The sequence below is a fragment of the Rutidosis leptorrhynchoides genome, unplaced genomic scaffold (assembly GCF_046630445.1).
Source record: "Rutidosis leptorrhynchoides isolate AG116_Rl617_1_P2 unplaced genomic scaffold, CSIRO_AGI_Rlap_v1 contig193, whole genome shotgun sequence".
Lineage (NCBI taxonomy): Eukaryota > Viridiplantae > Streptophyta > Magnoliopsida > Asterales > Asteraceae > Rutidosis > Rutidosis leptorrhynchoides.
The window spans coordinates 30,914-58,253 of NW_027266443.1; the positions used below are offsets into that span (position 1 = coordinate 30,914).

At 34.4% G+C, this 27,340-nt stretch overlaps 2 protein-coding genes across 2 annotated transcripts; one reads left to right on the forward strand and one right to left on the reverse strand.

Moving 5' to 3' along the window:
• Positions 1–6,108: 6,108 nt before the first annotated feature.
• On the forward strand, positions 6,109–8,635 carry LOC139881770 (monooxygenase 2-like). The gene is made up of 6 exons (XM_071866181.1): positions 6,109–6,332; positions 6,395–6,541; positions 6,937–7,002; positions 7,204–7,366; positions 7,455–7,683; positions 8,121–8,635. The coding sequence occupies exons 1-6, from the start codon at positions 6,109–6,111 to the stop codon at positions 8,633–8,635; spliced, it is 1,344 nt and encodes a 447-aa protein (XP_071722282.1).
• A 3,208-nt stretch (positions 8,636–11,843) lies between these two features.
• On the reverse strand, positions 11,844–22,335 carry LOC139881771 (naringenin,2-oxoglutarate 3-dioxygenase-like). The gene is made up of 3 exons (XM_071866182.1): positions 21,970–22,335; positions 12,912–13,340; positions 11,844–12,050 (listed from the first exon to the last, which is right to left on the reverse strand). The coding sequence occupies exons 1-3, from the start codon at positions 22,333–22,335 to the stop codon at positions 11,844–11,846; spliced, it is 1,002 nt and encodes a 333-aa protein (XP_071722283.1).
• Positions 22,336–27,340: the final 5,005 nt, after the last annotated feature.

A 27,340-nucleotide genomic window follows, 5' to 3' on the forward strand; every position in this document is an offset into this window, starting at 1 on the left:
TTTGTTTTTGTTTTTTTTGGAGAAGTTGAGGTTAATTGTTGATATGTAATGTACTTTTGGCTGATATTTATAGCTAGCTTGCACAACTCCAAGTATATTTTTCTATCTAATTACTACAATTAGGTAAGAATGACGTGACGCAATATAATAGCCATCCCCAAAAATTAACAAAAATGTTTTTTGTTGTGCATTAAGCAAATCTATATTAATAATATTTTTTTGAGAATATCTATATTAATAATTGATTCCGAATATAAGTGTGTATATATATATATGCATGACATCTTTGTTACTTACATTATGACTAAGGTTTTATTATTTATATACACTTAATACATTTTTAAATAAATACAAGTCATAGAACGGACGTGAAATCCGTACTTTAAAAATCGATATGTAAATGAATATTATAAATAGGGAACAACTTGTATTAAAAAATATTTAGATTTATATGGAATATTGATAAGAAAAAAAAAATCAAATTATAGTATAGTATAGTATAGTATTTCTAGACTTTACTTAGAAATATATAACATAATTATAATTCTTTTGAGTTATCTTAAGAATTATAATCCTATAGAAATCTTACATCTATGTTTTATAATAAATAAAATAAAAAATTAATAGACACGCAAATTCGATTTAACAATAAAATGTGTAATTAAAATAATTCAATTAGTTATTTATATTTTGTATAAGATAATTAGAAAATGAAAAATAAAGTGAACTCAACAAAAAAGAATAATACTGTTTTTTTTTAACTGATGTTATAAAGTTAGGAAACATAGAACATACTGAAATACTTGACAATTAAGGCGCTTTAAATCAAAATTTATGATGTGGAGATGAATCAAATAAATGGATACAAGCCATTGCTTTGAATCTCATGGGATCATTTAATTGTGTAAGGATAGTTTAAGCATAAGATTAGGTTAGACAAGACATAATTCTAAAATAAAACAAAAGTCTAATACTGTCAAAGATTGCAATTTCCCCACTCAAAATTCGATATCTCATCGTTTCGCCAACCATTAGGTTTGAGGACTTTACGAAAACACGACCCTCATTAAGGTATATGTCTTAAAAGTCGTGGTAATTGATTGATATGATGTACTAATTAAACCAGTTAAAGAAGTTTACTTTAATTAATTCTGTATTATTAAGACTACAAATTTGTTTTTAGCTAAAATATAACTTCTCAATTGATTGATATGATGTACTAATTAAACCAGTTAACAGCCTGTTTTGGAAACAATAGGGTTTGGTAGTCCTAAGCACTTGCATTTTTTGGGAACTTTTTAATTCTGGTGATTTTGTCCAAAAATTTAATTAGATACTAGACTAGGACATCATTTCCGTAATCAGTTACCCAAAAATCAAAATTCATTGTCCAAAAATAATGGACTATGATTTGAAAGGAGAAATAATTCTGTTTTATTTATGTGGTTTACGTATTAGCCAATGGACGAACACAAAGTTATTAATTAGTCTACGTCTAACAGTCGAGTTTGATTTTCATTTGCAAATTACAATATTTTTCGATAACTATTGTCAATTGTGGACGAAACTATCCTCAAGACCTCAACCATCACTGTTCGTCATGGTTTAAAGGACTACAGGTTTCATCCGAAGGTTCGATAATAGCTGACATAATTCTGACTCATCCTTAAGTTAAATAATAATATTGATATTGATTCATTATGTATTAAAAAGAAAAAGAAGATGATTTGAGTTCCAATATTAATGTTAATTAATAGTGTTAAATATATTTAGTTTTAAGGAAATGATTTGTCACCAAAATGATGTATTTGAAGGTTGCATAATATCATGGAAAATGAGGAACACATGATTATCAGTTTTCATAATAATAAACCGAAATGATAAAATTCGGTTACCATCATCCTTTCTTCATGTAGCTGAAATTGATATGCAAACAATGCAATGATAATTTATTGACTTAAAACAAAACAATAATCTATATACGATAATAATAATCAATGTTGATAAGCTAATAATAATCAATGTTGATAAGCTAATTAATCAATGGTATTATTCCTGAAAATAAATATTTATTTCCCTTCATTGTTGGGTAAAAAGCAACTTACCAAATGGCAGTATGAATGACATACAACTATTAAGGTTCATTTTTTTGTTGGGAATTTAGTTAGCTGGGGGTTATATAGCAGACTTAATTCATGACTGAAGTTGTTGTAACTTGTCTGATTGAGATCTTATTGCTTTAATAAATGGAGGGAAACCAACATTTGTATCAAATGAATCAACTTTATGAACTTATAATTCTTTAATGGGTTGCGATCTTAAAATCTCCTTCGAATCGTAGATATAATGGTTTTGATAATTACTCCCTTCCGTCCACTTTTAATATCATCTAATAAAAATTATGAATATAAAGAAAATGATTAGTTGACTGAAAAAATGAATTGTCTATCCTTATTAATCAAAGGAATTATAAGGTTATACAATTTTTACTATAATAATAGTGAATTAAATAAAGTGTATGAATGGAAAAAACTAAAAAGAAAATTGCTTTAAGTTCACTAAATGACACTTTAAAATAGATCAAACCTAATTCTTTTATATATCGACATATTTAAAATGGATTGGATGGATCAAGGAACGTCATTTTTTTAAAAAAAATTAATTAATTTCGCTACTTACGAATTTTTTTCACCAAAAATGTTTATAATGTCTTCCGCATCAGCGTAATCAATAAATGATAAACCAATCATAGGGTCCTTCAAAAATCGATCAGTCATCAAAATAAAATGGTTAAGCTCACTATCAAAATCTTTAAACCCTCAAGCTAGGTTGTCGGAATTATCGCTGAAACTTTATGGTATAGTATTATTTTTAAAAAATAAATAAATTTATGCATTATGTTATAAACTTCATCCGATTCAATTCAAGTCTCACGTAATGAAATTCGTTATGGGCAATTTTAATTATCATTTTATGAAATTCACGCATATTTAAGTTATTTTTTCAATCTTACCTTATATTAATTTCACATATTTATAATTACTCTATTTGCACAAATATTTATGGCTTTAGAATAATATATAAGGACATATATATAATTTTTTCTATAAACTTTTTTTTTATATTTGTAACTTTTATTACGTGACACTTAAAATGGACCGAAAGAAATATTTAATTTAATTAATTGGAATTAAATTTATTTAATTTCGAATTGACCCTAACTTTTATGGAACATGCATGGAGAAGAATAGATGGGGGGGTCAGAGGAATTGAAGCATTGGAATGCGATTTGCAAATTTGTAAACAACCACTACGAGAACCAGCCCATTTATATATATGTAATAACCATATCATTTATTTATATATCATGTTGAGTTTCCCTCATATATTAATTAGTAAACAAAGTAGATCATATGTAATTTTCATCTTAATTATTAGTTTTCAGCATAATAATTAAAATATACAGAGTGGCTTACGTGCCAACAAACACTCACTTTATAAAATACGGGATTTAATTTTAAATACACTTGATATACGCATTAGACAACCATTTTTTTAGTGGTATTATGTTAGAACAATTTTCCATCTTTTAATCCCTATATATTTTTAAAGAAGTTTTTGTAGAGTCCAATTAAGAGAAAAATAAAATAAAATAAAAAGTGAACATTTGCTTAAGACAATAAGGGAATTAAGCAACTTCAAAATAAAAGTAAAAATAAGGGAATTAAACTATAAATCCACCCAAACCAGTTAAAACTTTATAAATTAATAATGTCAGAACTGTAGAAATTTATTAATTTATCGATAAATTAATAATTATTAATTTAAAGAGTTTTTAACCGATTCAACGTAATTCATATTTCCGTATAAACTAAGTAATTATACTGTGCATACTAAATAAAAAGGCAAATTAATCTATGTCTCTTAGAATTACGTTGCACTTATGATACGGTGTCTTTGAAGCCTGTTACGCGAAATGAAGCACTTATGGCGTCAAACAATCTTCACAACTTTATGATACAATACAAAAATATAACACCTGAGCTATTGAATGCAATAAGAAAAGTTAGAGATGGGCTCCAAATAGACTTGAACTTTAAAGAAAAACAGACAACTATTGAATCATATTTCACTAGAGTGTAATATATTTTTTTTTCAGTTTCTATGAATTATTAATTTATGATTTTCTTGGGACCGAAAAATATAAAGGGATCTCCGAAAAATTATTATCTTATTATTTTATCGAGTTTTTCAATTTTTTACGTTAGCCCAAGTCGGGACCGGACAAATTTATTATTTTAGAGAGTTTATTAATTTATCGAGTATTAATTTAAAGAGTTTCTACTATAAATGTATATTTTTATTTTTCATTTTCATTTTCCAAAATCAAGCAAAGCATATATATGCCAAAATAATGGTAACTTACAATTGAACTTTTTTAAATTAATACTGTAGAGATTGAAAAAATTTATTATTTAAGTGAGATATTAATTTATCGATATATGATTCCTCTTAAAATTACAAGTCGAGTCCGAGAAAATTTATTATTTTAGCGAACTTATTATTTTATCAAGTATTAATTTAACGAGATTATATTGTATGCTTTTAATATTTGCCAGAAACTAAGCTAACCATAAATGGTACTTAATTAATTCATGTTATAATCATGCAAACATATTTCATGCATATGATTTAGTCAATTAACCTACCATGAATAAGAGAGAAAAAGTGTTTCTAACTTAGTCCGCAGATGCATTTTTTTTTAATTTATAAATTGGAGTAAGTTCGTACATTATTCCTATCGGGGTCGGATTCATTAGATGCCTAGATGTATTTCAGATAATTTCCCCAATTTTAACTGAATTTGTTCAACTATATATCATTAGATGCCTAGTCACAATGTCCATGAAATAACACCAAAATTCGTTCTAACTAATCAACTCAATTTTAGCTTAATTAACCTCCTTTTTTTCCAATATTAATGAGAACTATTGAATAATGAATAGTAGTCAAATTCGAAATTTTTTATAATACTCACGGTTTTGTATAATTTCGAGAACTAAAAATTTTATCTAGAGATTATTGTTAACTAAAACTTGTCTCGACCACATTTCAATTAAAAATAATATCGTTCCTCGTTTATAAAATAAAAAAAAAAATGAATGTATAAGTTATATAGTTTTATCAGTATAATTACCATTTTTAATTATTTATAAGTAATTGCATGCATATGTATTGGCATGTGACATGTCACTATTCAGTCTATTCTCTCATACAATGAACACAGACTAATGATACATGTGTCGTGTCACTTTTTTAATGGTACATGATTGATGGAGCATTTAATTCATTTTTCTTCAATTCTAGTATTACTTTCTGGTTTAATAAATTCCAGAAATTTGATATGTATAATATTCATAAAAAAAAAAAAAAATTGATATGTATAGCAGTTTATGGTTTAAGAAGTTGATATATTTTAAATTCGTAATTTAATTTAATTTAACTTGATTATTTTATTTTTAAATTTCATCAATCTTGATAATGAAAATCAACCGAACCGGTTAAGACTGCATACTACGACATCCTCTCACATATCTTCTAAAGGAGGGAGTTTTAGCGCATCGAATTTTCCTTTTATTTTTATAATGAAAATTGACCTTTTATTATAAATAACCAAAATAAAAAATAAAAAACTTCTTCCAAAAACTAAACTAGTTAATTTTTTTTTTTGTGGTCATCTAATTTATTTAAATTAATATTAAGAAAAAATGGTCCATTTAAAAACATTAAGGCCCAGACTTAGTTGATGGGCTTCAATGCATGTATTAAACGAGATAGACCCATTAAAGACACAAGTTCAAACCATGATCGTTTCGGCAAAAATCCGAATTTATCACTTTTTAGTTTTATGTGGACTTAATTGAATCTTTTTACCTAATGTAGGGGGCAAAGTCTAAATATTAATATAATTGAGGTTACTTTTGTAATTTACCGAAAAAAGAAATGAACTGTTTTTCCCGGGAAACTACTGGTTGAATTTCAACCTTTCATCATCACCACAAAATTTTCCAGAATTATCCTTTCGCTATTTCTCTCTCTAGACTGAAAATGGCGACATCATACTTTTTTCCGTCTCTATTGTACCAAAACTCTCCTCTGTACAATCTACAAACCAGGGCGATCAATTATTCTTCGTTTCGAGTTCGAATCAGATCAACAACTAAACCCATTTCTGCATCGATTAGTAAATCTGAATCGGAGATAGTTAAAGAAGATATCGTCATTGTAGGAGCTGGGATCGCTGGTCTTGCAACTTCTTTGTCCTTACACAGGTTTGAATTCGATTTCGATAAGTCCTTTTTGTGGGGTTTGAATTAATAGATTGATTTTGCAGGCTTGGAGTAGGATCGTTAGTGCTCGAGCAGGCTGAGTCGATTCGAACTAGTGGGACTTCACTTACTCTATTCAAGAATGGATGGAGGGTTTTGGATGCAATTGGAGTTGGGGATGAGCTCCGTTCTCAGTATCTTGAAATTCGAGGGTAATTCTACTTTTGTCCTTTTTAAACCGTGTCGAACTGATAGAATTTTGAAGATTTTTGTAATAATCCAGATTGATGCTGGTCTAATGGTTCGGCATTTTCTTTTGCGAGAGGTTGGGGGAGTGAAAATGAGGAATTTGTGGGTAGATTGTATTAGGAATATAAATAGAAATATGTATATATTGATGGATTTTCATGCTCTACATCAGTTTTTTGATGCATATGATTGTTTAATTGCCCTGGTGTCCCAAAATCGATATAATAGTCTTTCTGGATTGGAAATCTTTCAATTTCATGAGTATGAATCTTCATTCAAATAGTATTAGTTAACTGATTATTATGTTAATCTTGTGTTTATTCCATTAGTTAACTTTTCGATGGGATCAGCTGTGCAGGATGGTGATTAAGTCAGAAAATGGAAAAGAGCTACGCACTTTCCGTTTCGAAGATGAAGATATAAGGTCTGAAGAGTATAATCTTTTGTTTTTTCTCCCTTCTGTAAGAATATAGGGGTGTGTTTGTTTTGTGTGCCTGGAACATGATCTTGCTTCTGATACCCTGTGTGTTTTTTTTCTAAACTCCCAAATACAAAACGAACGGAGCCATTATGTTTTTTCATAGTTCATCAATTCATATATGAACTGCAAATTGGATTTGTGCAGCCAAGAAGTACGTGCTGTTGAGAGAAGAATACTTTTGGAGACTCTTGCCAATAAACTTCCATCAAACTCGGTCCGGTTTGACTCGAAGCTATCGGAGATTGAAAAATCTGAAAGTGGAGAAACACTTTTGAAACTTGCTGATGGCACTCAGTTACTTGCAAAGGTCCCATGCCAGATTTATTGTTTTATAGCCTTACTAAATTTATATTATTCTCTGGAAATTCTGGAAAATAAAGTATATTTTTCAACAGATAGTCATTGGTTGTGATGGGATTCGGTCTCCAATTGCCAAATGGCTTGGCTTCTCTGAACCTCAGTATGTGGGACATTGTGCATACAGAGGACTTGGATATTATCCTGACGGACAGCCATTTGAGCCAAGAGTTAACTACATCTATGGGAAAGGGTTGCGTGCTGGTTACGTTCCTGTTTCTCCTACAAAAGTTTACTGGTTTATCTGCTACAACAGCCCCTCACCAGGTCAGCCGTAAACTTTCCATTTCATAAATCTAGAATTTTTGCATCCACAAGACAATCATGAAGTAGAATCTGCATGTCAGGCGTATGAGTCATGCTGCATATCCCAAATTTGGCATCCTAAATGGGTTTCTACATTTGGGACATCTAGAATTTTGGTAAAACTTTGGGATTTGTGTCATTCACACATCGTGATTGGCCAATATCCCATTTGGAATTCTCCAACTTTGACGTCGATCTGTTTTTCGACTTTCTTGTTGAACGCTTTTATCGAGTTGTAGGCTTTTTGAGCGCGTTCAGCGGGTTGTAAGCTTGTTAGCGAGTTGTAGGCTTGTTGAGATATTTTACGTGCACGTTCTGGTGTGTTAAATCAGTTACTTAGAGATCTTCGCAAACATCATTCAAGTTTTCTAAAATGTTTCAGGAATACTTTCTTTTAGGTCCAAAAATCACCGATCCATCGATTATAAAGAGCCAAGCAAAAGAACTAGTTAAGAACTGGCCTCAAGAGCTAAAGGACATAATCGACCTTTCACCCAATGATACCATCAGCAGAACGCCACTGGTTGACCGTTGGCTATGGCCCACGATAAGCCCGTCTGCTTCAAAAGGTAACGTCGTTTTAGTCGGCGATGCATGGCATCCAATGACTCCAAATCTTGGCCAAGGAGCGTGTTGTGCTTTGGAGGATTCAGTAGTTCTCGCCAGAAAGCTTGCAAATGCAATCAAGTTTGGATCGAATTCGGTTGAAAGTGCATTACAAGAATATGGGAAAGAAAGATGGCCTCGAATTTTTCCGTTAACAATACGAGCAAGTCTCGTAGGTTCACTTTTGCAGTGGGAGAATCCAATTGTGTGTTCTGTTCGAGACAATGTAGTCGTGCCTAAGCTGGTTAGGCTGGGACCAGTTTTGGAACATACAAATTTTGATTGTGAACCATTAATTGTTGGATAAGATTCTAGGAAAGTAAGATGATACAATGTTGTTGTATAGAGATTGTTCAATATAATGGTAATACATTCATCTGAATTTTGCAGATGTTGAACGTGTATGAATCAAATTGTATAACAAAATGATTAAATGGTCTTACAAAAAACTGAATTTGAGAATTCATAAAAGAATATGATGTCTCTTCTTTAGTCTTTACTATAACAAACGATGTATAACCTATTGGGGAGGCTGCTTTCTGATGCCTTCAACTCTTCCATTTGGTTAAAGTTGTTTATCTTCAAATTTGTCTGCAAATTCGTATGATCGCCATTATCGTCACATCTTAGCTTCTGATACTGAGACTATTAAACAAAAATCATCCATATTTACAATCTTTAACTTCAATAATCAGATTTTTCAGTTTTTCACTCCACCAAGCAAACAACACTAAACTCATGGAATTACAGAATTGTTATATGAGAGCTTTGCAACAGTGTAGTCTAAGTCTAACATCCTAATTCTACATGCTCAATAAGGATAAAATTTAATCAAGGCCGTAAAATGTAGGAAAGTAGTTAGTAGTTGAATTGTGGGATTATTGATAAATAATCAATATTTTTTACCTTAATTTAGAGGACTGAAGTTTTATATGGGATTATTGATAAATAATACGATTCAACTCAGCGAATAAATTAACATTAATAAGAATTTTCCTCAATAAAAAAAAAAAAAAAACATTTGAAACAAAGATCATGGTGAAAGAAAAAATCTCTGCTTTCATAAGAATTCACAAAAGCCAGTACCCAAAATTGGATAATCCATGAAAATTTGCAGAATTGAAATGAAAATAATATTGAACACCCAATTTGATTCATTAAGATTAGAACAACCCCAGATCACTCAAAACCCAAACAAAGTAATACCCGGAACTCAATTTGGAAAGTCAACGCTAAGAAACAATAAAGGTAGGTCATTTATTTATTCCAGTCATGGATAGAGTAGTATTGTACCTGGATTGGAGAAGAACCAGAGGATAACGGCGGAGAAGATAAGAATAAGAGGGATAGCGTGAATGGCGTTCTCAGCAAACTTGATTCGAGACTTCTCCTTCTTGGCAATGTCAGAGTTTGGATTGTATGTGGGCAGTTGTAGTTGTTGTTGTTGCTGGAACTCTGTAAAGCTTGAGATTTGTGATTTTGATGGTGGTGATGGTGATGTTGTGGTGTTCATCAAGAACTCATCGGAGATTCGAGACGTGCTTGATGATCTGTACAACATTTTATTGTTATTGTTTTTGATTGCTTGAAGGAAAAATCAATCAAACAAATTAAGTAATGGAATCTTAAAATAGTAGATGTAAAGACAAAGGAAGGAAGAAGATGCTTTGATCTGTCTGTTTATGACGATGTGCCAAACTAAAAGTCAAACAAATGTCTGAAACTGCAACTATTGGCCGATTTAGTCAAACATGTTTTTTACTTTACTTTGACTAGTAATTTCCGACAACTTTGACTTAAACCGGTTTTTTTTTTTCCTTTTATTTTTTTTTATTTTTAAGATTCGAATTTTCAATCGATGAAAAAATCATTACGTCACTATCTTAAATCAAATAAAATATTATTGAAATGTTACGTCACTATCTTAAATCAAATAAAATATTATTGAAAATGTTGCGTAAGAATTGTGACTAACGGCCCGTTATTTTTTTTGGTAGAATGGTGACGTTGACTTCCATTCTGTACTGAAATGATGACATCAGACATCCGTGTTTTTGTCGAAATGATGACGTCGATTTCCGTCTGTCGTTTTGGAGATTTTGACATCACACGTCTTGTTTTTCAAGATGATAAAGTCTGGATGTTCCCTTTTTAAAAAATCTGACTTTTTAATTCAACGATACATTTCATTTTTCACGAGCTCGCCGTGGTCATGGTGGATCTATGGCTGCTGGCTCTCGTCAAGCTTAATCAAAGGTGCTCCTGACCACTTTTCAAAAATACAGGGATCTATCATCTATGGCCGCTTTTCAAAAGTACAGGGATGTTTATCTATTATCCATACATTTCTCATTTTCCCAAGTTACAGCGTGAAGAACAGTAGAACAAAAAAATTATATCATAAAAAAAAAAAAAAGAAGAACAAAACAAATTTTCTTTCCCGAGTTGCACTCTTGTTCACAAAACAAATGTTCTTCCCAAGTTACAGCCTTGTTTACAAAACAATTACATTTCCCGAGTGACAGCCTTGTTCACAAATCATTTTGTCTTTCTCGAGTTGCAACCTTGTTCACAAAACAATGTGTTAATGTTCAAGTGATCGCTCGTGTTCGTTCGTAAAAGATTCGTTCATCTGCAGTTCACTTTTAAATGCGATAGCATGCGAACGAATGATTGTGTATATTTTTTCATGAATAAAAATGAACATCAACGGACATAATATTTCATTTTGGCTCATATTTTTATACTCATTTAAGTCTCAAAATTATGAGGTTCTTAGCTTCATTTTTAATTTTTTTAGTTAATTTCTATTTGGTTTGTATTTGCTCATGTTCGTTCATTTGCCACCCCCACTCCCGAATTACAGTTTTATTTACAAGTTAAATTCATTCCCGAGTTAGAGTCTTGTTCACAAATTAAACTTTCTTCCCGAGTTGCAAACTTGCTCACAAAACAATTATTCTATCCCGAGTTGCAGCGTTGTTTACATAACAAGTCTTCTTTCCCGAGTTACAGCCTTGTTCACAAAAGAAATTATTCTTTCCCGGGAAGGTTTTATGTGCAATTGAATCCTTAAAGTTTGTAATTAGTTTCTGCTGATTTGTCTAGGGATCAAACTGTTGAATGCTGAAGTTGTTTTTGTCACCCGTATTTATTTACTGCTGTCAATAAACTTTTTACAGTTTGAATGAAGTTAGAATCCTTCACATTAAAATTGAAGAGTTGTAAGGAATTTATGATCTTGTTAAAGAAAATAAACATCTTTATCCATGATATAGCAACAAACTTCAATTCCCTCACCATCTCTCTTCGCAACACTCCAACTCGGGTACACCCAAATTGGTTTTCCCATCCAAAATCAGCCTCGTAAAACTAATTTGGATGATTTTACGAGACTTCATTTCCGTCACCATCCCTCGTAAAACGACTGAGCTAAACCATTCGTTGTATATATATTGAGAATTAAAAGGTTTACGTACCATAGATATGATTTCAAGTTTCAGATTGATCATATATTAGCGCCCATAATTAAACTTTTTATTACGCATATCAAAAAATGAAAACGGCTCGTCAAAGATTGGCTTCTCTCCTTCTCTGACAATCAATGGGTACACCATAGCCTCTGGAGATGGCATTTGGAAGAAGATTATGGACAATCTGCTATACTTTGAGTTCACTGCAGCCCGATGAAATCCCTTCTTGAACCTCCCATTGCTTAAATACTGTGAACATAGAATATAGCTCCATATAAGTACATTAATTACATGTAGAGAAATGATTGAGATAGACACGTATATCATTATATGTGTAACCAAATTTAATATTTTTATTAATTATTTTTATTTTAAAATTAAAAAAATAAAAATAAAATTAAAATTTAAAATATTTTATATTATATATCATCGTTTAACGAATATCTATAATAATAAATTAGATCTTTAGGTCAAGCATTAGTCGTTAAATTAAAGAAAGTGACAAAATGTATGTTCGGCCAAATTTGGCTTTTTCGTCATTTCTCACTGTTGTTTTCGTCGGTTAGAGTGTCTCTATGTGTGTGAATTTAATTACTAGCTCAATATCACAACAATGCATACAACTTTAGGAAATCTAGCAAACATCAAAGAAAATGATTTTTGACAAAAATTCTCTTATAATAACAAACTAATTATAAAATGCCAAAAAAAAATTATTGTTTGCATCCTGAATATCTCTCGATATGCTAATTAGAGTCTTACCAAAGTATTGAGAAATAGGGTTTTCAAGTATAATGAACCAAATAAGGATAAATAATGATAAAATAAAGTATTATGAACAAAAAATTAAACCTATGTATTATGATACGAAAATGAGTATTATATTACTTGGTGAAATTTGTCTAATCAATTATTATTAGCTAAATCTAGGAACATGTTCGGCCAATGAGTCCAAAAGCATAAATGCTATTCATCTAAGAATTTTCTACTTAAGAATTTTTCTTCGTGCAAATGTAAGATTACAAAAAGTGAGCCAATCACACACTACCATGTAAGTCAAATATACCTAAATATATATTGGCAAAATGCAGTTATTAAATGGTCACTTACATGGCCATGATCTCCGACGATGATGACGAAAGTACCATCAATAGGTCGAACGGTGTTCCAAGTCTTGCCGTCATCTTTAGTGACTTGTAGGCCACAAACGTGATCCTGAAGAAATAATGTAATAGTTGTAAGGTCTGTGTGTCGACCAACTCCAAGTGTGAGGTCAGGTTGTGGACACTTTGGATAGAAATTGATCACCATTTTGGTATTCAATTCCAAACATGCCTTGCTAAAAGCCTCCTTTTCTAGTCCCATGGCCTCTGATAAAACCTCTAGAAGTTTGCAATTAAGTCCTACGACTTCACTATTGTATTGTTTGATCACTTCTCTCCACGCTTCTGGCTTATCCGGCCACCGCGAGTAGTCACGGTTAGAAATTGGTTGCATGTCGTAGAACAAAAACTCTCGCCACTGAGCTTTTTCTGCATTCTTCAATGATAAAAACAAAGTGAAATATGTAAATGCCTTGTGAAATAAACTCAATATATATACACACATGAAGGAAATCAACAAAACAAGTTTCAAACACGTGGTTTCGGAGAATTAGTTGGTTTTTGAATTTGTAGGGATGAACCAATAGATACTGATGAACCAATAGATTGTTTCAACTGATTCGACCAGTTTTTCTTTTTGATTGGTTTTGCACTACACTATGGAATGATCGACCCCATGACCCAAACTAACAGATTACAAGTGCTATCAAGTTTTGCACTTTAACACATAACTCTCTAAGAAGTTAAAATAGTGCTCGATTAAGTAAACTCACCCTACAAAGTTCACGGACACACAAGGTCAAACGATCGTGAACAAAGGTGTAGAACAGAACGTCTTCTCCTCTAAATAAGTCAGCAACGTCGATAGCAAAGATGCAACAGAATGTCGACTGCAAATCAGATAACGCGCGGAAGGCTTTGTAAGACTTCTGTGTGTATGAGTGTATAAGCGTGTAAGTTTTGTCTGTATGTCTCTGTTTGAAGAGTCTTCGACTTCTTATATAGAAAACCACAACCTTAGAGAATAAGATTTCTTTACTGAATAGGAATAACAATCCTTTTTGAAATAGGATTGAATCCTAAGAGAATCCTTAACTTCCTCTTTTTTTTTAGGAATTAATTTAAGAATCCTTCTCCTTTTCACAATATGAATTCCATATAGAATCAAATAAGATCCTATTAAAACAAGAGATTCTCAATTACTAGGTTTCCAAAGAAGACTTGTACCGCAAGAAAGAATCAAATCTTCAGTAGATTGGTTTTGACGAAAATAGCCAACTTACAAATGCAGGCGTGAAAACAGGTGTGACTCTGGAACCTGTGTATACTCACGGCAGTTTGACTTAACAATTTCCCTTTTGGCATTTTTGACAAAACCTTCAGAAAAATCTTCAAATCGGCGTTAGAACTTCTGAAACATCAAGTCTTCAAAATATCGTCAATGGAAACTAGTAATGTACAAGTGCAAGTATTGCTAAAACTGTGTAAACAGACTTAGATTAACACAGTCGAAATTTGCACACATCGGACCGTGCTAGAGTTGAACGAATCTCGTCGTGAAGATCGTGATGATCTCCCCCTGTTGAAATTATATCTCCCTCTTTCGTTCATTCAGAGATTAATCTTCCAACGTAATCTCCCCCTATCTTAGTGATCTCCCCCTTTTTGTCAATAAATAGCCAAAGCACCATATAGGAGAGACAAACTAGCATAAGCAGCATAAAAAACAGAACTGGTCCGATGAAAAAGGTATTACACATCAAATGAAGTTTGAATATGTAAGCAGAAACATAAAATGTTCAGCAACAAAGGGTAAATGCAAAACAACTCCCCTGAGAATCAGCTGCGAGCAACCTGAGCTTCCAACTGCAGCCTCTTTTGCCTTAGTCTATACTCCTGTTTCCTCAGGAACTTAATCATGTCTTGCACTAAGGCTTCAGGAGTCAGAGCATCTCATTTTTCAGCTTCAGCAGGATTAATTGCTCTTTCGGCATCCTCATCTTCAGAGATGTCCACTAGATGTGCCCCATGTGTGAGTCTGGCAGTGAGCTTGAAGGTTTCTGGCTGGGAGAAGGCTTCACTTTCTTCAATTGTCAGGCCTTAAATAACAATAAACTCAGCTTCTGGCTCACTGTGTTGGTGTGTCTGCACAACATTTAATTTGCCACAGCTACTTTGTGCAGAGCTGAATAGAAAGCTGTCAATTCAGCTGATTTAAGAGCATAATCACCATCAAACCAGGTACGCTTACGACCACCTCTGACATACACTTTTTGATAACTTGGAGAGTCAAGTTTATCAATCTCAATAGACATGTTGCAGTAAAATTCTCTAACAACTTTCTCAACATATTGCATGTTTCTGGTTGAGCGCACCCACAACTTCTCTTCTACCAGGAGATCTTTCAGGTTGAACTCTTCAGCTTGATCACTTTCCAGCAATAATCTTCTTTCCACAAGCATACGGCCAAAAATTCCTAGCAGCTGTGTTAACAAACGTGTCCACCATAGCTGGCTGCTTTCCCTTGGATTTTGATGTGGACGCTGGAGCAGATTTGGAACTAACTTTCTCCCTTTTCAAGCTTTTCTTTTCTCCGTTTAGGGACTGACCCCTAATGCTCACAGGTACTTCAACAACATTTTCTTCTCTACACCAGATGGAGAGACATTTTTTTGCTCCCCCTCAGTCTCAGCACTAGCATCAAGAGACTCCCCCTCAGCCGAGTTTCCCCCTCAACTTGAGGGTTAACACTGACATCAGCATCTTTCAGATCCTATGTGTTAGTAGAATCTTCAGCAACTATAGGCACACTAGAGACTTCTCATCATCTCATCTTAATGCATCAGGCTTTCTCCTTGGGCTTTAGCTCATCAAAGCCCAACTTTTTGTTTCCTGACAACCGAAACACACTCCAACCTTCTTTTTGTATTTTTCTTTTTGTATTTTTTTATCAAATAAAAAGCCACAATAATAAAATGGTATATACAAGGGATGGAAGCACTTATCTCAAGTCTCACGTAATGGAGCAAAGTCCGAGAGCTCCTCTCCAGAACTCAAAGCGACTTGCATCTAGACTCTTCATAAAGATGTCCGCCAATTGTTTTTCGGTTGAGACATATTCCAAGGCCACCTTCTTCTCTTCTACAAGCTCTCGAATAAAGTGGTGACGAACTTGGATGTGCTTCGTTTTCGAGTGCTGTACAGGATTTTTCGATATGCTTATAGCACTAGTGTTGTCACAGTATATGGTCAACACACCTTGTTCCAAGCCATATTCTTCCATCATTTGCTTCATCCAAAGTGACTGTGCACAACAGCTGTTGGTTGAAATATATTCTGCTTCAGCGGTGGATAATGACACTAAATTTGGCTTCTTGCTAAACCAAGACATTAGATTGCTCCCAAGATAGAAACAACCTCCTGATATACTTCTTCGGTCATCTACATAACCTGCCATATCAGCATCACTATAACCAGCTAATACTCCATTTGTGTCTTTTGTATACCAAAGCCCTAAGCTTGTTGTTACAGAAACATAGCGTACGATTCTTTTCACAGCTTTGATATGAGACTGTTTTGGATTAGCTTGGTACCTTGTACAAACTCCTACGCTAAAACTTAAGTCTGGTTTGCTATCACATAGATATAACAGACTTCCAATCATGCTTTTATATAGTGTAGGATCAGCATCTTTCCCGTTAATGTCCTTGGATAAATGATCATTCGTGCCCATCGGAGTCCTCATCGGTTTGGCAGTTTCCAATCCAAACTTTTTCACCAGATTTTTTGCATATTTTTCCTGTGAGATAGACGTTCCATCTTTGCACTGCTTTATCTGAAAGCCTTAGAAGTAGCTTAATTCACCTACCATGCTCATCTCAAATTCACTAGCCATGTTGTTAACGAACTTTTGTCTTTTCTTTTCGCTTGTTGAACCAAATATGATGTCATCAACATAAATCTGGGCTATGGTCAATTCTCTCCCTGTGGATTTGAGAAACAGGGTTTTATCAACTCCACCTCTTCGATAGGCCTGTTGACACAGATAAACCGATAATCTTTCATACCAAGCTCGTGGAGCTTGCTTGAGACCGTATAGAGCTTTCGTCAGCTTGTACACATGATCAGGATAGACTGGATCAGAAAATCCTTTAGACTGCTCAACATACACCTCTTCATTCAAGTACCCATTGAGGAAGACACTCTTGACATCCATTTGATACAAGGTTATGTTTCCATATGCAGCCACGATAATTAGTAGCCTGATTGATTTGAGCCGAGCAACAGGAGCAAAAGTTTCATCAAATCTACTCCTTCAACCTGTGTGTAGCCTTGTGCAACAAGTCTCGCCTTATTTCTCGTTATGTTTTCCTGCTCATCGGTTTTGTTCTTGAATATCCACTTTGTACCAATGATATTGCAATGCTCCGGTCTAGGAACTAACTCCCATACTCTGTTTCGCTCAAATTGATGTAGTTTCTCCTGCATAGTAAGTATCCAGTGTTCATCGGTCAAAGCCTCATCAACTTTTTTGGTTCAATTTTCGACGTGTAGGCGGCATAATTCATCATATCTCTGTAGTTCTTTTTGGGCACCCCTCTGGTTCTTCTTTCATCGATATCTCCAATAATATCCTCTGTCGGATGGTTCTTCTGAATTCGTGTTGATGGATACAGATTTTGGTTTGTGACTGCAGGTGTGGATTCGTGAGTGTTCCTAAAATCTGTGCTAACAGGAAATGCCTCCACACTGGTATGTTTTCATTCCTGCTAACATTCTCTGTTCCTAATGCCCCCACATTAGTCAGAAGTTGACCAATTCCAGGTTTACCGTCCTCTTGATTGTCCACTTCCATCTGCAAGTCATCAAACACAACGTTGATAGATTCAGTAATGGTATTAGATTTTTCGATAAATATTCTATAAGCTCTACTATTAACTGAATAGCCAACAAATACTCCCCTTTCACTTTTGGAGTCGAGTTTTCTCCTTTGTTCTCTATCCTTCAACATGTAGTAGGGGCTCCTAAATTCATGAAAGTACTTCACAGAGGGTTTCTTGTTTTTCCAGATTTCATAAGGAGTTTCTTTTGTGTGTGGTCTGAGATACACCCTATTTATGATGTAGCATGCAGTTGACATAGCTTCACCCCATAGCTTGTAGCTCATCTTCCTAGCATGGATCATGGTACGTGTCATCTCTATAATGGTCCTGTTTTTCCTTTCCACCACTTCGTTTTGTTGAGGAGTAATGGGTGCAAAAAATTCATGCATAATACCATTGTGCTCACAGAACGCTGTGACTACAGAATTCTCGAACTCTTTTCCATGATCACTTCTGATTCGTATGATTTCTTCAGTAGTGTTTCTTCTTTCATTGTTCAGTCTGGTACACAGCTTTATAATGACGTCTGGAGCTTCAGACTTTTCTTTAAGAAAATCCACCCAAGTGTACTTGGAAAAATCATCAACACACACAAATACATAAGATTTACCTCTCAAACTTGGAGTTTGCATTGGCCCCATCAAGTCAATGTGCAGGAGTTGCAGAGGTCTCTTAGTCATGATATAGGGTACTTTCGTGTGCTTCTCCTTTGTTTGCTTCCCCATTTGACAATCTCCACAAGTGATATCAAGATCATATTTGAGAAGAGGTAAATTCTTTACGGATCCTGTTTTTGAAAGATCAGCTAGATTTTTGAAACCAACATGTCCAAATTTCTTGTGCCACAACTTTAGATTCTCTGTGCTAGTCTACAAACATTTTATGTCTCCATCAAGAGTGTATGTGTTATCAGCTTGTCTTGTTCCTGTCATGACAACTATTCCATCATTATTGAGCACATTGCAACCATACTTGTTGAACCTAATTTCACAATCCTCATCACACATATGCGCTATGCTGATTAGATTGTGCTTAAGACCTTTCACCAATAGAACATGCTTAATCTTCGAGTTTGAAGAAACTGGTAGACTTCCTTTCACGATTATAGCATATGAATTACCATCTTCGTAAATAACAGTCCCATGGTTCTTGTAGACAACATTCTTCAGATTCCCTTCTTCACCTTTCATGTGTTGAGAGCAGCCACTATCAAAATACCAATCGGCTACTCTTTTGGATGAGAATCTGCACATCAGACTCTTCAATTCTCCTTTCTTCATCCAAATTCGTTGTTGAGAGTGATTAACAATGTCGATCTTCTTCTTTGGGTGCTTTCTTGGATTTGAAGAAATAAATCTACGAATGTCATTCTATCAAATGAAACATCTAGGTCTTATATGTCCAGGTTTATTACAATAGTGACATATGATTTTGGCTCTAGTCACTCTGTTTTTAGATCCTGAACTGGTTCCTCTTGATGATTTGTGGCCTATACCAAATAGATTGTTCTTAGGAACTAACTGTTCCAAGATTTCATCGAGATTTTCTTTTCCTTTGTTGAACTTCTCCATTGTACGGTTGGCTTGGACTAACTTCATCTCAGTCTTTGTCAATTCAGATTTCAACTGAGCAATGCCAGTTTTATATTTTTCCATCACCTTGTCGAAAACCTCTCTTTCAGCTGTCAGTTGCTTCACTTCGTCGGAGAGTAAGTGATTAATTCTGAGAGATTCAGTCATTTTCCCAGCTAGATCTTCAAAAGCACTGTATATATCTTTGTCTTCAGAATCACTATATGAGCTTTCATCAGAACTTGAGTTCTCCTCTGTTTTTCCTGTGCTAGTAGATCCTGTGTTCAAAGAAACTCGGGCAGCAAATGCATTCTGGGCAAGGAAACTCAATTTCACTTTCACTTCCGCTGGTTTTAGATTGGTCTTCGCATGTCTCCTCATCACTCCATGCGGATATAAAGGATTTCTTCTGCTTTTCCAGAGTATTGGCACACTTTGCAGCAATGTGACCAAACCCTTGACATTCATGGCATTGTATTTTTTCCTTTTTAAATCTGGTCTTTCCTTCACTTGATTCTCCCTTCTTGAATCTTTGACCACCTCCACCTGACTCATTCTTCATTTGGGAATATCGATTATTTTTCTGAGGATTGGCTGCAGAATATACAACGTACTTGGCCTTGTTGAACTTCTTATACAACTTTCCCATGTTTTTTGTTAATAGCGCCAGCTGCTCCTGGATTGAGTGTTGATCACCTGTGCTAGTAGGTACATCTTCCACTCCAGTTTTGAAGGCTACGGACTTGGATTTAGACTTGTCTCTGTTTCTCATGGCCAAGGTCATCTCATGGGTTCTAAGCTTTCCCATTAGATCATCGAACTGCAGGGTCTCGAGATCAGTAGATTCACTGATAGCATCCATCTTTGAGTTGAACTTCTCTGGCAGTGATATCAGCACTTTTCTTACCAATTTGGATTTCGGAATTACCTCGCCAAGAGCAGTAGATTCATTAGCAATGTAACGAAGGTTCTTTTCAAAATCAGCAATAATCTCATCATCTTTCATGGTTAGAGTTTCAAACCTGGTAGAGATGAGGTGCAGCTTTGATTGTCTGACTGATTTTGTTCCTTCATAAGTGAGTTGAAGAGCATCCCATGATTCTTTGGCAGTTTCAAAATTCTGAATAATCTTGAATACACTAGGACGCACGACACATTGAATAATGCTAACTGCTTTGCAGTTTGCTGTGCAGGTGGCTGTTTCAGCTGCAGTCCACTGATTTTTGCTTTTAACGGCTTCAACTCCATCAACAGTTGCAGTAGGAGGTGTCCACATAACCTGTGTAGCACGCCAGATGGCTTCATCCTGACTCTTTAGGTACCACTTCATTCGGTTTTTTCAATAGACATAATTGGACTCGCTAAGTAAATGAGGACGAGTGGTTGAACTGCCTTCTTCGATCTTGTCATCCATGGTCAAAATACGTAAGATCTTTTCTCAAGAAGATTTCTTGAGCCCACTCTGATACCAATTGAGATTGTATTCTGACGCTTATTGACGGAATATCGCAGGTGTGTTAACGGTAGCAGATTAACACAGTATAATAAAAGTAGCAGTGCAGAAAGTAAATAACACGCGATATGTTCACGTAGTTCGGTTTACCCTACTCTGCGGGGCTTCGCCCAGTAATAAACGACATTCCACTATTCTTGCAACAATAGGACAGTACACGGATTACAATTCGCAAATCTATAATCTACTTCCTATTTCACTAAGTGGATTTTTCGTCTATTCTAATTGCTTTATCAAAACGGACAAGGACTCTCTTGCAATCTCTCAACCTAGACTACAAGGACCGATTGCCTTATGAAACGGACAAGGACTTACTTGCAATCTCCTAACAGATTACAAGTGCTACCAAGTTTTGCACTTTAACACATAACTCTCTAAGAAGTTAAAATAGTGCTCGATTAAGTAAACTCACCCTACAAAGTTCACGGACACACAAGGTCAAACGATCGTGAACAAAGGTGTAGAACAAAACGTCTTCTCCTCCAAACAAGTCAGCAACGTCGACAGCAAAGATGCAACAGAATGTCGACTGCAAATCAGATAATGCGCGGAAGACTTTGTAAGACTTGTGTGTGTATGAGTGTATAAGCGTGTAAGCTCTGTCTGTATGTCTCTGTTTGAAGAGTCTTCGACTTCTTATATAGAAAACCACAACCTTGGAGAATAAGACTTATTTACTGAATAGGAATAACAATCCTTTTTAGAATAGGATTGAATCCTAAAAAAATCCTTAACTTCCTCTTTTCTTTTAAGAATTAATTTAGGAATCCTTCTCCTTTTTACAATAGGAATTCCATATAGAATCAAATAAGATCCTATTAAAACAAGAGATTCTCAATTACTAGGTTTCCAAAGAAGATTTGTACCGCAAGAAAGAATCAAATCTTTAGTAGACTGGTTTTGACGAAAATAGCCAACTTACAAACGCAGGCGTGAAAACAGGTGTGATTCTGGAGCCTGTGTATACTCACGGCAGTTTGACTTAACACTTATAACCAATATGAAAAGATCAGATTAATTAGAGAAATGCATAATTAAGAACAGACATATATTCTTCATAAAAAAAAAAGAAAAAAACAGACATATTTTCATGTGTACCTTTAAATGGTCAGACACCATGAAACCGTTTTTATGTCCATTGGACATGTCAAACCTCAATTTCTCCTCATCAGGTAAAGAAAAAAACTCGTTGGACAATTCCATCATGTCCGAAATTAGCTTTTTGTCGACGTCATGATCGACCACTTGAAAAATACCCCAATCCTCCAAGCTGTCGGCAATCTTCTGGCAGATTTCGTCCCTACTATCACCAACTTGATCGATCCAAGAAAGTGAAATCACCGGAATTTCAGTGCTAAACTGATTGTATGGAACTCTAGGACACACTTCTTCGTCGAGGACAAAATCAGGAGGCAGAGTTTTTCCTGCTGCTAAAGATGTGAGTGTTGGTGGTACAACAGCCATGCTAGGAATCGAATTCAATCGTCAACTTCTATCTGATTGTAATAAATTAAGATGACAGCTTCAACTTGCTTAGATACATAAATTAAATCTAAGAAACTAGCTATGTGATCGTCAACTTCTATGTGATCGCCAATAAATAATTGAATAAATAAAGATGTGAGTGTTGGTGGTACAACAGCCAACTTGCTTAGATACATAAATTAAATCTAAAAAACTAGCTATGTGATCGTGGAAAAGTGATCGCCAATAAATAATTGAATAAACAAAGGCAAACTACATTTTATATCCTCCTATATCATTATATCAACAAAAATATTCTTCTGAGTTCAAAAAAAATTATATCCATCTTAAATGATTTCGTTAAAAAATTATATCTTTCTACCGTTAAAAATTGCAACATGACACCAATTTTCGTTAAATCATTTTACATGGCACTTTAGACCATCTTAACATGACATGTGACCTGTGATGTGGAAAAAATTGCCACGTGTCATACAAAATGCCACATGATCAATACACATGTAAAACAGGTTCGATTCGGTCCAGATTCGAACCGGTCCAGTCCAGAAACGAACCAGTCTGGTCAGAAACGAACCGGACCGGTTAGTTAATTTAAATTTCTTTTTGAATTTAATTAGTTTAATTTTTAAAAATTTAATATTTTAAAAATTTAATGTTATAATTATTTTTTTATTATTAAATATTTATAAATATTTACTATCAATTAATTATCATATTAAAAAAATAGTTAGTAATTTTAAATAAACATGCATTAATACTATCCGATCTAGAAATACCTGTGTTTTGTTCCTATATACTTATAAAAAGATGCATCTATTTTTTAGACGAAAATACAATTTGAACCTCTTTAAACTAATTATGTCAGGACCGTTAAAATTTGTTAATTAATCGATGTTATTAATTTATCGAAATAAGATTACCTTTAAAATCGTAATTTGAGAGCGAAAAAAATTTATTAATTTAGTGAGCTTATTAATTTATCAGATATTATATTGTTGAGGTTGTAGTAGTAATTTTAAAAATATTATTAATAAACATGCATTATTTTTCAAAAATAAAATAATTTAGTAATTTAAAAATATTAATTAATTTAATAATTAGTAATAAATTAATTTTTTAATTTTTTAAATATTTTTTAGTAATTTTAAAATAAACATGCTGTTTTTTTTTAAAAAATAATTAGTTCATAAAAAAGTTATTAATGTTATTTATAAAAAAATTTAATAATATAAATTTGAAAGTTAAATTTAATAAATATTTATAACTATAAAATAAAGAAAATTGAAAATATTTAAAATAATAAATTTATGAAATTAAATTAATTAATCAGACCGGTTCGAGTCTGGTCCGAAGCGGTTCGAATCTAGACCGAATCGAAACGGTTGTTATGTCTATGGATCAGGTGGCATTTATGGGACATGTGCAATTTTTTTCCCATCATAGGTCACATGGCATGTTAAGATTGGTCTAAAATGCCACATAAAATGATTTAACGAAAATTGGTGCCATGTGACAATTTTTAATGATGAAGGGGTATATTTGTTTAACGGAATCATCTAAGAGGGGTATAAAACTTCGATATGAATTAGGAGGGATATTTTTATTGGCATAATAATCTAAAAGGGGTATAAAATGTAGTTTTTCTGATATTAAATTGATCCCTATATATAATGCAAACTAGTTTTCAGGTGTTGTTTTTATTTTCTGAGTCCAAAATAAGTCAGATGTCAAAAATATACCAACTTATATTCATCATAAAATATTTTAGTATAGATCATTGCCAGGTCCGAAATAAATTTTGTTTCGTTGATTATTTTAGGAAGAATTACTCACTCACTACGGTGTGTTACCCGCGGAACAAAACACTCAAACCTACACTCCAAAATATTATCCACTTGTTATAGTAAAATGACAAAAACATCTTTAAAATATAGACACACGAGGAATATTATGGAAAAAAAACAACGTGCCTTTAAATATAACAAACACATAAGGAAAATATATTAGAATAACCTCTCCTTTATAGAGTAATAAAGCGATAAGTCAACATATTCCTTCTTATCTCTTCAAGTGATTTATAGTTAAATAATGCTCAAAATATTAATAAAAAACCTTCTAATTGGACAAATAAAGAAGTATATATTATAATCTATGTGTCTGGTCTTCAAAAATAGTGTTAATTAGAATAAGAAAACCAAGCTGCAAAGTAATATATTCGGAATTCAAGAATGATAATTATTGATATGATATCAACTTATTTGCACCAACTCAAAACGGAATATATGTCTATGTCATCTCTACCATAGACTTTCATTATCTTACCAACATATGAGCCAATCTCCTCTTCTTTAAACCCATTTTCAGCCAATTTGCTAGAGTCATATAACCCTCTCATTTGTAATTCGGCAATATAACCCAATACTCTTCATCATCTTCTCCTCTATAACTGCACGAGACATGACAAGAATGTTGCTTCTAGGCTATCTTCGACAAGGAAGTTTCTACTAATGAGGTTCAAAATTCAATCCTGGGAGAAGCCGAGAAAGCATTTTATCTCCCTTTAGATGTCAAAATGCGTAACGCTTCAAGTAAGCCACTTTCCAGGTACTATCTATGAGAAGTGTATTGTTACTGAAAGTTATTGTTTTTATTCATGTACTTTGATTCACTTATATACAATTTAGGCTATGAGTATTATCTTAACATGATGACAAATCTTCCAAATTCTATGTACTGAAATCAATTGGAGTTAATTGAAAATATTTACATGATTTGATTACGATTTGGAAAATAAGCCTTTTTTATTTCTATTGCAGATGGGATTGTCTTGGGCTTGAATTGCAGATGGGCTTGAAGTCATCTCTATTACGCCCCCTCAAGTTGGGCTTCGTACATGAAGCCCAAGCTTGTGTTTCAGAGCAAGGAATTGAGATCGGGGAAGAGGCTTGGTGAGGGTGTCGGCAAGCTGCTCAGCGGCGGCGACGTGAGTGACGCGCAGAGCACCCGATTGCACTTGTTCCCAAATGAAGTGAAAATTGATCGTGATATGCTTCATCCTCGTGTGGAAGATCGGATTCGAGCTTAACTATGTAGCTCCGACGTTGTCACAGTAGATTACCGGTGTTTGAGGAAGGGCTACGCAAAGCTCAGTGAGAAGATTGCTATCCAAGTGAGTTCGGCCTCCGTGTTCGCCACCGCCTTGTACTCTGCTTCGGTGGTGGATCTGGCAACTGACCGTTTCGAGAACTCCAAGAGATGGGGGTGCGGCCAAGAGAGACGACGAAAGCTCCAGTGGAGTGGTACTGGTCCTTGTCGCCGGCCCATTCCGCGTCAGAGAAGGCATGGAGACTTGTCGGCGAATTCTAGCGGACCTGAATTCCGTCATTGTAAGTACCAGCAAGATAGCGGAGCAAACGTTTGACAGCCATCCAGTGCTCATTGGTTGGCCGGTGACTGAATTGGGACAGTTTATTGACAGTGAATGCAATATCAGGTCGAGTTAGCAGCAGGTACTGTAAGCTTCCAATTACTCTTCTATATTTCTTAACATCTGCATATTTTGTGCCTGAGTGTAGTGTCAAGGATGTGCCACTGGCCATCGGAGTAGTTGTAGATTTAGCATCATGCATGTTGGTTTGATGAAGTAAATCAAGTGTGTATTTCCGTTGAGAGAGCAATAAACCATCATTGTTTCGAACCACTTCAATACCCAAAAAATATTGCAATGGACCCAAGTCTTTGAGCAAAAATTGACTAGCCAGTGTTTTGATGTAAGCGTCGATGAGTGTTGGATTGCTGCCCGTGATAATTATATCGTCTACATAGACAATTAGGATAATTGTGCCACTGTTAGTCTGATTTAAGAATAGTGATGCATCAGAATATGCATTCTTGAAACCTATTTGTAATAGAAATCGCTTGAGAGCTTGGTACCACGCTCGTAGGGCTTGCTTGAGGCCGTAAATCGCTTTCCTGAGTTTGCATACATGTGTGGGTTTGTCTGGATCAATAAACCCTCTTGGCTGCTCCATAAAAATATTTTCAGTCAGAGGGCCCTGTAAAAAAGTATTGTTAACATCAATTTGCCGTAAAACCCAGCCATTAGTCACGACAATACTAAGTACAATTCTTATTGCGGTTGCTTTGACTACAGGAATGAATGTTTCAGCGAAATCTACCCCAGGCTGTTGATGAAAACCCTTCGCGATAAGACGAGCTTTCTATTTGTCGATGGATCCATCAGTTTTTCGTTTGATTCGAAAAATCCATTTGCAACCTACCAAATTATGAGCTTCATGTGACGGAACCAGTTCCCAGGTACCATTCTTTACCAGGGCATTAAACTCATCCGAGCATGCTTTGCACCAATGTTCACTTTTCATTGCTTGAGTGATAGTAGTAGGCTCACTTTCTGTAACTTTCGTAACTTGAGCCGTAAGACTCAGTTTTTGTATTGGCTTTCGAATGTTATTTTTGCCTCGTGTAGTCATTGGATGAGTAGGTTGTGATGTTGTAGCAGATGCATTGTGTTCCTCATTACTTGTGAAGTCACCTATTTCCCGAGTTGGCAATTCTATAGGGACTACAGGTTTTAGCTATGGAGATACAGGTGGTGGGCTGACTGGAGTTGGTCGTGGCACAGTAATTTTGGGCGGTACCCAGTCCGAAACTAGGTGAGTTATGGCTGGCTGAGTTGGTGTGGGATCAGTGGTAGATAGTCGAGGAAATGGGAAGTCAGTTTCGACAAATCTGACATGGCGGGAGGTGTAGACACGACTGTTTGATAGATCAAGGCAAAGGTAAGCACTTTGACTCAAGGAATAACCTAGAAAAATGCATGATGTAGAGTTGGCTTGTAATTTGTGATCATTGTATGGCTCTAACCATGGATAACACATGCATCCAAAGACCCTAAGTTTGGCATAGTTGGGCTGTAGGCGGAATAGGTGATGGTAGGGATTATCCATGTTTAGGGTAGGTGTAG